The sequence below is a fragment of the Bombus terrestris genome, chromosome 10 (genome assembly GCF_910591885.1).
Source record: "Bombus terrestris chromosome 10, iyBomTerr1.2, whole genome shotgun sequence".
Lineage (NCBI taxonomy): Eukaryota > Metazoa > Arthropoda > Insecta > Hymenoptera > Apidae > Bombus > Bombus terrestris.
Genome location: NC_063278.1, coordinates 1010052 through 1022488, shown reverse-complemented (window position 1 = coordinate 1022488; position 12437 = coordinate 1010052). Strand labels below are relative to the sequence as shown.

Sequence of the window (12437 nt, the reverse complement as noted above, 5' to 3'; positions counted from 1 at the left end):
AATATTTGTTGCGTACTTGCTCGTGGTTAATTGGTTCAGTGATCGAAGGAACTCGTTCTGAAATTTTTCCAGTACGTCGATTCTCTTCTTTGAAACAGTAACACTGTCATCGTCATCTTTAAACCAACGATTTATCGAAATCGAAGGAAACGATGGTAGGTACCACGAGTAATGGAAACGTGGCTATTCGTTTGAATCGTGCTGAAATGCCTCGTGATTGTTCGTAGTAAGAAAGTAAATTCGCTGAAATGCAAATAGAACAATTTGATATTTAAGAAAAATCTAAAATCTCTAATTTCTTAATTGTTTAAGTATTTGAGACATACGAGATACTGAATAGTTCGCCATATTTTGTCACAAACTGGTTTATGATATTACGATAAAATAATTTTTGTGATTGGCCTCTCACATACGTATACCTCATTAAAACTCTCCTCAATTTCAGCCAACACTAACACTAATAGTGCCAATAATGCCTAACTCCAATATCTCTGTAATTATAATTACGTCGAAAGTTTGGTTTGTTGGTCAAACAAGAATCTTTTAAATCAAATTTAAAATACGGTAAATAATATTCCTATGTTTTTATCCTATCTCTCTTTACCTAACTCTAAGATCTTTCAATAATGATGCGCTGATTATTATTCGAATAACGTGTACGTCATGGTATATTCACGAACCATTGAATGGTCGAACATATCATAGAAATCGTAGGAATATACGGTAAATCATAAGATAATCGATAACACGTCTAATAATTAAACGATGAAAACGTATTTCTCGGTTTTAGTCGAGTGTACGAATGATTCACATTGTTCGTTCCGTAGGTGCACATGTTGTTCGTCGTTATCTGTGATTGCGCCGTATGCATTCTTAGAATATTAACAACGTCACAATATTAAATTATTAAATAGCATTTCAGCACTTCTAATAGTATATCGTGCATCGCGATTATTCAAGTCTAATAGAAGGTTCTAAAGTCGTTTAAACCAATATACGACTAATGTGAACTAAAACGTATCGACAATTTTATGTTTGAAGTGCATTTTTAATTTAAAATACACGTATTTTTTTCATGGAATTCCCTGGAAATTGACGCTTTACAATAGAGTCGTATAGTTAACAAGAAAAACAATCAACAACAAGCTGTACATTGTAACAATATCTATTTTAAATCGCTTATTAAATATTGATAAATTTTACCTTTGGCATTTTCATATTGCAACATCATTACCGTCAGCACTAAAGTAACTAATTTTAACGTGATTGTTCGTCGATATGGTAACTGCACTCACAGAAACCAAACTCTTACTGAAGATTTTTGCTTGTCTGTACTTATGCAGTTTTGAACTACTTTAAGCTGAATAACGTAAAATCATTAACCATCTGAGCCAACGAGGATTTCCAGCAGATCTTATCGACAACACAGTAGGCCATTTTCCAGCAGTAAATTATATTAACTTAAGCCACCGTGGCGTCGTGAAAGTTTTCAGATAGTATAACGATAAGCCTCGACGGAAAGAATGCGGTCCCATTTTCCGCTTTTATCTTGCTTCATCCAATTAACATATTTATAAAGACTATATGTATTTCAAAATACGGTAGAGTATGATACAACGAACGATTCAGCGAATATCCTTACGAATAAAATCAGAATGATACAATAGGCAAAGATGTTACAGCGAACAGTAAAATCACGAGTCAAGCATAGCGAAAAAATTAATTAATTCAGGCAAGAATGCAACGTATAAAAACAAAACAAAGTATTTTATATGCCTCATTTTTCACTCAAGTTTTCGTGCTTAAATCAAGTTTCATGCTTACTTCAGTCCTTGGAACAAATTATCCAATTATCACCAAATGCATTTAGCTACATATTTCGATACGTTAGAGAGAACTAATGCTAATAATCAATATGGATCTAAAACGAATATATCACTTAATCTAATCTGGAGTCCCTATTGTAATTAAAAATTATAAGCATATTTATGATACTGTTGAACTGTGTAACGTCGTGGTCGCCGTGGTGCAAAATGCAAAAAATTATACCTTACAAGATCTAAAATTAAAAAGTCAATTATACATTACGAAGGAGATATATTTTACCGAACATTTTAAATCTCTTTTATTATAAAAAAGGAATTGAAAATAAGAATAAGTATATAATATTTGTGCACATTCTGGTATAAAACATCACAGCTTGGATTCATAGATGTACTTAGATATCAATGACTAAAATAATATTTGTATGGGTCATGGTCATGGGCATTGCCAATTCGATGTGAAAGTAATATTTCGCTAGGAAGAAGTTCCATCTTAAACGGAGAGTCTGCAAACGCAAATAAAACATACTAAATGTGTCAACAGCGATACAACGAAAATTCCCAATGACTTTTAGCGATTTTATAAAGATCATAAAATTACGGAGTATTTGAGATTGTAACAGTGGAACGATACGAATGATCAGATTCAAGGCGATACATTCAATCAGAGACAAAAGAACCACCGCGAATGCGTTATCGGTCGCAACGGATCGTAATCATTGTTGTATAAGCGGCGTGAAACAATAAGCAAATACACGGACGTTACGCGTGATTCATCAAGCAGGGACCAGAAGCAGGTTATACGTGTCTCGACTGTCTTGACATTGAACTCCAGAGGCAGATGAGTACCTTGCCGTCGAGCACAATAGACGCCTCTGTAAAAGGGAACGAGCCTGCTGTCCAAAGCGCCTCTAGATTAATGCGCAGAAGGTAATCAACTTTCGCGATTGGGTATTCCCCGGCGGCGTCACTCTGTACTATCGTACAGAGCCAAGAAATTTATCTAGCAATAAAATGTTAAAGAATTTACGTAAACAGCCTATATCCCATTTGATATCACTGTGTAATAAACAATGTGAATTTTATGGAAAATTTAATAAATGTAAGTCTAATGAATGTGAAACGCTCAATTACATAGATGGCGATACCTCGTACATACGTAAGTACGTAATAACGAGTACCTTATCTATTACTGTATCGGTGTATTGCTTGATTGATATATGTATTAATATGTTAATTAATCGTTATATTATTTATTACTGTATTAAATATTATTTATGCCTACAACCACGTGTCTTACTATACATATAAATAATGATTATGCATTTCATTACAGATTCTGTCTAGGACATAACCTTGTGTAGCATTCGAATGTAATTGGAATATTTGATATGTAGATCCATTAGCATAGTCCTACATTAATCTTATTTTGAATGATACATCTTATACATATATACGTACAAGTTTTTAAATAAATATAAGGAAGATATTACTTATTTCTTATTAAAGAATTAAATATGTATAAGTAATCAATGAATAAAACGTAATTATACAGCTATATGTAAATTTATATACATAAACGTGCGATTTAAAATTAGTCGATCTTAAATAAATACTTTCTTTTCTTTCTTATATGTTTTTTTATAAAAATACATCTACTTTCGTTTATTTTACGAAACCTCTTTCTTTCTTATTTGTACGCAGAAATTTACGAAATGTTCGCAAGTTATTATACAGAAATGATATATTTATAATTATCAGGTATTTATTTGTAAAATCCTTTACTTTTGCGCGGCATTTAATTTTCAAGTTATTGTTAAAATTCTTTTATAAAGAAAGAAACTAGGAATTTAAATGCCCGTAGTATGTATATTATATGAAACTTCTACGTTGATATGAAAAATATTTTAAAATTGATATGCAAATATCTTTAATTTGTGAAATCAAGATTCTTTTCGAAAATTTCAATCCATAAAAATATATATTGTAAAATACGAGTTATATACAATTAAAGTTTCAACCGTCATTATATCTTCGTACTGTGAAAAATTATATATAACAAACATTATACATGTATGACACAATTAAATAATGATAAAAAAATTGTAATACTAAATCAAGTTGTTTCCTTTCTTAATTCATAAAATTTTTCATATAAAAAGAGCGAAGATGTTCTTTATCAATACCACGTGTATCACAAACAGATTAATCTCGATTGTCACACTTGCAATTGCATCTGAATAAATACTTATTCATTTTTATTATTGATCGAATGTTGTATGAAATATTTTCTCGAAGTATTTTCACTCTTTCTCGAACAGTTTTAAGATGAGGTCATACTTCCTTCGGAATGTTTTTATCGATTATCAGGTCCAATCGAATATACTATTTTTTACAGTGACTAAGATAATAATTCCTTTTGAATCATAAAATCCTAGTAGCGATTCGTGACACAATCTTCCATAATATTTTTCTTCTTGCAAATGGACCGCATCTCGCTAACAATTGTTTCTACGAAAGTTGTACCGAAGGTATCAATTTGTTACATGCTATCTAATAATCGATAAACCACAAGATTATCGGTTGCATTTAATTGGTATATTTGTTTATTCAGTTTTATGAGCAATGTTCTTCCCTTACGAAAAAATGGTAGATGTAATCTCGGTTATCTTCGATCGATTGTTAGATCGCGTAGAACAGGATGTAAGAGCGATTACGATTCGATGTATCGATTATTATTTATGCACATTGTAAGTCGTAGTTTTTCATTGTTGAAAACGAATCGAAGACTAATTCGTAACTTAAATCACGTTAAATCTTTTAATGTTTTATGTAATTTAAAGCCTTACGAATAAAGATGTGAAAAGTGTAAAAGAACATACAATTTATTGAACAAAGAACAGGAATGAAATACCAAACTAGAGGAAAGCGTTTAATTTAGTTCGGTTTAGATTTTCTCGTATAAAATACGAGAAACTTATATTTTAGGATATCATTTTTTATTTCCTAAGAATCATTTTATCGTTAAATCGTTACGACCATTATTTGTGAATAAAGCAAATGTAGCGTTCACGTCTCGTAATTAATTAATCTTGTTTAAACGTAATTCCAAATGTTCTTAATATAATAAGAAAGTAGCGTAAGTACAAAGGTTATTAATTTTAAATACCGTTGACCAATTCTAACGTACATAAATTTTAATATTAAACAATAGTTGATCAATTGCCACGAAAACTAATTCCAATTGCAAAAGATAGGTTTAACATTATTAGCGAAATAATTTGCTTAAATTAACGTTATATAAATGTATCTTAGAAAAAAATTATTTAAATGTTTCATCAACTATGAAAACAAACCGAATGTCTTAATAAAGTTTCTAATATCTTCGGCATATATAATAGCCTTTTTATTTGTTATTTTCTCCTTCTCATTCAGTTCGTCATTCAGTTTCTATACTTTACTTTAATGAAACGAATTGTCTTCGGTATGAATGAATTATCAATATCCGATTTAATTTGAAAAGATAAAAAATGAACATAGTATGAATGAAACATTATCTCTAGCAAGAAGAAACAAGCTGTCAATTATTCGTAGCAGAATAACATTTGGATAATAACATTTGGATTATACGGTTGAATAATAATATTCGGTTCAAAATTTTCCTCCATTTTACGTGAATACATCGTGGGAATGAAACAACGCATCGACTTCCGTGTGTTATTAATTTTCCACAATTTCAGTCAGTCGTATAATTTTTCGCACGCCGCGCCGCACGGACATGAAACGAGCTCGAAACGAGCCAAGGTAAGGAAGAGATCCGAGCGAATCCTATATAAGATGGCCGAGACGCCGGTTGACTCAGTCATTCCCTCATAAGCTGCGACAACGTCTGGATCGATTAAATTTTCGCGTTCGGTAGTGTTAAAAACATATAAATTTGTTTGTCCAACGTTGTTTTCTTACTTCCGGGTAAAATGGATACGAGGATCTTGACATTGCTATTGTTTGTCAGCGTTGCGGGATCATTCGCGGAGTTACGATCCCCTCTCTTCAGAGTGCGTAGAAGTGAGTAGTCATTGAATAAACATATACACGCACGTATTGTATATATATACAGAGAAATAAATTGTCCTTTACTAACACACGAATGCACAAGACTAGTTGCTATTTAGTGAATGTTGCACTTTGTTTGACGTAAGCCGCTAAGCACACTCGCACACCTAACAATTTTGATAATTAAGAAGCAACTCTGACGAAGCAGACGAAGCGATTTAAATATAATTGTGACACGCTCCAACACTACTTTGTTCTCGCTATTGTTCGTAATTATACTGTTTGATTCGTTTGTCGTACTTTATGGATAAAAAGCATTTATTAGAGACACTGCTAGACCGTATCGAAGTCATCATTTTAGTTGAGCAACGATATTTCTAAGGAAATTGTTCTCTCACGTTAAACATTTTTTCCAGCTGTAGGTTACATAACATTTCACGTGTATTTAAATTGACATCGCAATAAAATACCGGGATTTCAGGAAAATTGCGAAATTCACGGAATATGACGTAATAACGTAAAATATTAACAAACTTTCGGCCACGTCGATTACGGACAAATTTTTCTACACGAATATATACGTGAATATATAGAACCATTCGCGGAGATATCGACGTTATCCGATATCTAGAAACAGGTTTGGGCCGTTATTTACAAGGAGAACGGTCTTCCGTGAAAATACTCCGAATTCTCACACTTGAAACTGTACTTGAAAGAAACTGATGCGTCAGTTTGGTTTTGAATAAAGTATTTCATACGCTATTTCGTTCATTAATAATAGCGAGTATTTTGCTTCAATTATATAATTATTCCTCTATCATATTCTTATCGATCCTTTTACGCCTCTGATATACCTTTTTGAAGAAACTATTTTTCCAAGAAAAGATTAACAAAATTTGAGAATAAAATTATATAAGCGATCTTATTTCTTACATTAAATACGATTTTTTAATCCGAATATCACGACACCAGTATACGCATGTATCAATAAGTTCCTTATGTTACCATATTCCTCGTTAAATTTAGTTAATAGTCGAAGAACCCACCTTCGTAAGAAAGCGATGAATTCATGTGTAGTAACGAAACTCAGAAATATGTCAGCAGAAAAAGAAGCTTTTTTAAAGTAAGTATATTGTCAAAAGCTAAATATCATATAACTTATAAAAAGTAGTGTTGTCACATTGTGAAACTGTAATCTATATTTTGAAAACTCGCGTTATGATATTAAGTATATTTTGAATGGTCGATTACCGCTTAATCTGCAAAAAAATACAAAGAAAGGAGCATTAGTTTATCTATACTGCTTAACCAGCGCGAAATACCGGCGAATGCTCGGACGTACGTGTACCGAGAAATACTGTAAGCGGAAGATTTTCCAACCGCGATAATGTCGATAATCAATATTCTTATGTGTGTACCCGCGTAACGTTAACTATCATTAACACGATGCATTCTCCTTTGCATGTAAACAGCATCATGTGTCATCGCGTTCAGATAATTGGCCGTGACACCCGCGAACCATGACCTGATTTTGTTTCCCACCTTGACCCTTATTGAGATACTTTCGTTTCATTTCCTTTGCTTTTATTTCCTGCTACAGCGACCTTACGATCGACTTACGCGATACGAAATTACGTTGAACTTGCTTGTAATCTTTCGAACGAATACTATTAGGATTGGAAAGTTCCTTCGAGATACGGCTTTGAGAGCCGCGTCATTCAGTTTCTATTTATCTAAAGTCGCTTTCAAAATTATGATGCGTCATAAATATTTTACTAAAAGTAAAATTTCGATAACGTCACTTTGTCGGCGTTTCAAAATCTCAGCTTCTGACTCTCTAACACAGGATTGTTTCCACCGCGAAAAAAGATTGTCATCGATAAAACTGGCTCTGAGTTATTGTAAAGATCGCAAATGCGACGTAATGTTTATGAAGAAACTGGAATTTTAAAAGTTCGTACATTTACTCGAACGAGTATCTCTCCGACTGATTTACGAAAACAGTTGAGATCGTAGGAAAATTCAAGTATAATTCGTACAGGAATTATTTTACAAGTAATTCGTATCGATCGATAGCATTTTTTCATACTCGTCATTTATTTTAGATCTTTTTCATTTCCATTCTACAATTGTCCGTATCCATTGCACGTATGGATTCCTACTTACGCGAAGAAACAGGCATGTGCACGAATGTATTTTACCAAAACACTATCCGTCACATAATCTTTCTGCATGTTTTATGTTCTATGTGATAGTAACGAGGATTATGCGATTTGAACGATTAAGGTCTTTCGAGAGAAAGAAAAAGAACAAAAGATGTGAAAGTTAACACACGTATTTAACGTTTTATGCAATGGAATCTTTCCTTTACATGCATGCAGAAGGTGAAGGAATTTCCTGCGATTAAAAGCGTCTGAAATTTATCGCAAAAGCATGCTGGTGGTAACAGTGAAATGTATGAAATATTGATCGCAAAGACACAGTGACCCGTTTGTGTAAAAACAATTAAAAAAACGAAAAAAATGGTATTTTCTTTCTTTTCATCGACGAAGATGGATTGCACGAAGATAGACCACGCGAGATGGATTTCAACGGACTATCGAGGATGAGACGAGAATCCAGCAGTACTACCAAAAGTACAACTATACCTACGTCTACTTTGAATCCTACCAGTACGACTCTGCCCAACATAAATTCTCAAAGTACTTCCACAAAAAAGCCAGATCCTACAATGCCTAGCCTAGATTTTACAACGTCTGATTCAGATCCTACGACACCTAGTCCAGATTCTACAACGTCTAATTCAGATCCTACATCTTCTAGCGCAGATTCTACAACGCCCGATTCAGATCCTACAACGCCCGATTCAGATCCTACAACGCCCAATTTAGATCCTACAACGCCCAATTCAGATCCTACAACGCCCAATTCAGATCCTACAACGCCCAATTCAGATCCTACAAATTCGACGCCTGATTCAAGTTCAAATACGAGTAAGACTCGCAAACCAAGTCCAACGTCTGCTAAACCGACCACTCGACCGAATCGAAGATCAACGCGCGAACCACAAACCACAACTCCCAGTCCAACTGCCAAATCTACTACGCCTAAGACTAATTCAGAAACTACAACCTCTAGTCCAACTACCAAACCTACGATACCTAACTCAGAAGCTCCAACTTCTAGTCCAAATCCCGAATCCGCGCCTACATCTGAACCGATGACTTCTTCTCCGACTCCTAAAACCACCACACCTATATCGGAGACTCCAACTTCTAGTCCAAATCCCGAATCCACGCCTAAACCTGAAGCAGTGACTTCTTCTCCGACTCCCAAGACTACCACGCCTGAATCAGAGACTCCAACTTCTAGTCCAAATAGCGAATCCACGCCTAAACCTGAAGAAATGACTTCTTCTCAGACTCCCAAGCCTACCACACCTAAATCAGAGACTCCAACTTCTAGTCCAAATAGCGAATCCACGGATCCTAAGCCGAAGCCCATGTCGTCTAGTCCAGCTGGCAAATCTATGACGCTGAAACCAAAACCTGAGACCACAACCGCGCCTACGACGAAACAACCATCCGATTCTGGAAAAGTAACTAATCCAACATCGACAACCGCCACCCCTGTGATAGGTTCACGTTTTAATCCAGATGATGAAATTCAAGTGCCTAATAAAAAGCCTGAATCAAACCAAGCGACAAATCCAGTTCCAAACGAAGGATCAAATACAGGAACTTTCATGTATCCTGGATTCCCAACTTTCCAGTTCCCTCCGTTCTTCGTGCCTTCGTTCACTCCCGACTTTTCGGTACCTTACAATCCTTACAACCCCTACTTTATACCCGAGACTGGTAATAATAATGCATGGACTGCACCTAATGGCGGAACTGGACCTGCGACATCTTTCGCTTCTGCTAGTGCATCGGCTGGAGCTTCTGCTGATAGCACAAATTTAAACGCATCGCCGTTAGGTTATCAAGGAGGATACCCTGACAACCTGAACACGGTCAACACACCTTTGATCGTCGAACCGAACACTGGCAACGTACCGAACATGCTTAACGCAGGGGGATATGGTAGCTATGGAGGAGGTAATAATTAATAAAATGGGCAAAGTCGAACTCAAGATTACCAGCTTGAAGATTATCGGGTGGATGCATGCACTGTGCTAATTTGCGTTTAGAAAAATCTTTAATAACCATGATAAATTCGTAATGTCGAGTGTAGCGAATGATAAAGCTGGATATTTCGAAGGCAATACGTCTAATCGTTGAAACAGGATAATTATAGGATTATAATTTTGCTGTAGTATTATAAAATACTTTCAACGGTTGCTGAAGGTATTTGCATCGCAAAACATTTTGCAATTCTGTGCAATTATACATAGACGATTACAAAGAAACATAGAACGGGATAGTAGCTACGTGTGAGGAAGGCAGTTTAATACGATACATTATTATATTCTTTACAAATTTTTCTATACACTCGATATATTATAACGTATAACGTGTTAACGTACCGCTGCATGAATATTAAAGAGCAATAAATTTGTTTTTTCTGTCTAACTATCTTTCATATATCGTTAATATGTACTTATTACTTTATCGTTTACAGGCGAATCATTCATCGACACTGGATTAGTGTTTCCTGATTTTCAGGAACAAATGGAGGAAAATTTCAGACAATTGCAAGCTCAAATCCAAAGACAACAACAATCGTAAGTTTAATACGGTTGGTGAGGTTTTAATTGAAGATTACGATCACTATTGTTAAAAAATCGTTTCGTGGAAAATTTTTTTGGAATTTCTGAACTTAACGAGCTGTTATCATAATGCCACTGCGTTACTTCCCAATTAAACAAAAATATATAAATATTCAGGACTTTCATTCTACATTTTCAACTTATTTTCACGCGTAGAATAATTTGTAAGCAATGCAATTTTATTATTCTCGATTTTCGTCTTATTTTGAACCATAGAAACTATTTAACCTTACCTGTACAAGGTATTAAAGCTTATGGTGGATAATATCTTATGCTATGACACATAAACTCAAACATACACATGTTTGATCATTACATATCTTTTTAATAAAAGTTTATGTAGTATATATAATTACAATTCATATAATAGCAGTTCACTTATTTTCCTAGTACTTATGATTCTTTATTTGCATAATAGGAATCCACATTCGTATAAGTGTTTTCAATCGACAAAAACTCCGTTAATCTGACGCTAACTAAAATTTTGTCCCAATAAATGAAGTTCGTATTAATGGAAATAACGTTATAGAAGCAACTAATATATAACTTTTGTACATGCTTATAGAATCTTTGAAGCAACTAATCGCATAGCCACTGACGGAGCTAATGGCATCCCTGGAACACATACCGCTGTTTCCGGCATTCATTTGGGACCAGATGGCGGTTATCAAGCTGGTGCAATTAATCCAGTAAGTTTCACGAGTTTACACGTATATTACCTTCTCAATTTACTAGCACTTCTTAAAACGCGTTTAGATCAAACGAGCAAGTATGTAGAGCAGGAATCAGAGCATTCGTTCGAGCTTGCTTAAACTCACTTACGCCAAAAGAGCTTCTTTGCGATGAATACGGGTGAAGAAACACCAAATGAAGGAACAAACGCTATTTTCACTTTAATTTTACTGAAACGAGGGAAGAACGGGCATTCGTTCGCTTGGTCTAAACGTAAATAGGTTTATAGAACCTAGGTTCGCAAATAATAGGATACTTACAGGAAATAAGAGCAGGGAGAGAAAATACAGTACAAAAAAATAAATTAATAAATTAGTACTTTAGTATTTATGAATCTATGAAGTATGAATAACTCTGTGAATTAAACTTTACCTTTTATACTCGTATATGAGATGAAAAAGAACTCGATCGGTATTCTTGCTGTCGAGCCTAATTGGAGCAATCGATTAACTTATCGTTCATTATTACTAGACTGTGGATATTTATGCAGATTCATATTTTATGAACACAACTAAAATGATAGAACTCCAGTAGAGATTTGCCACACTAATAAATATTGCAACGAATAGATACCATTGGGTATTTTATATATTTTTGCATATATGTCTATTGGACAGTCTAATTGTTGTTGTTGCAAAGATTATCATTATTTGGAGGGATTGTTTACTGATGAAAATTTATTGTTAATCTTTCAGGTTGCACCGGGAATAGAATCTAGATTCGCCGATGAACTCCCTCCACCGTCTAGCAATAATTACGGAGTGTTTTCAAGTTCTAGCTCTCACACCTTGGTTGGTCCGGATGGAAAAACAATCTCTCGCAAATCTTCGACAACAGGTGTAAATGATAATGGAAAAATTACCTATCGAACAGTCCAAGAGTAAAATGTACGTCCTTGGATTTACGTTATCATTGGTCTTCAATGGAACGCGTTAATACCGCGATAAAACACAATTGTTTCCTTTTACCCTTTTAAATCAAACATTCTCTGTAACTCAGGATTATAGATAATATTTTTAATCGTTTATTTACCAAATATACATAAATGGTTGGCGTAAAAA

The 12437-nt window shown here is 34.3% G+C and overlaps 1 protein-coding gene and 1 long non-coding RNA gene across 2 annotated transcripts; both read left to right on the top strand.

Moving 5' to 3' along the window:
* Positions 1–286: 286 nt before the first annotated feature.
* On the top strand, positions 287–3381 carry LOC125385868. The gene is made up of 2 exons (XR_007225576.1): positions 287–2986; positions 3160–3381. It is a non-coding gene; the product is annotated as an uncharacterized LOC125385868 (long non-coding RNA).
* Positions 3382–5658: 2277 nt separating this feature from the next.
* On the top strand, positions 5659–12437 carry LOC100649338 (proteoglycan 4). Its single transcript, XM_003398008.4, has 5 exons — positions 5659–5888; positions 8429–9973; positions 10497–10599; positions 11210–11333; positions 12072–12437. Exons 1-5 carry the CDS (start codon positions 5798–5800, stop codon positions 12258–12260), a joined length of 2052 nt encoding a protein of 683 aa, XP_003398056.2. The 5' UTR covers positions 5659–5797; the 3' UTR covers positions 12261–12437.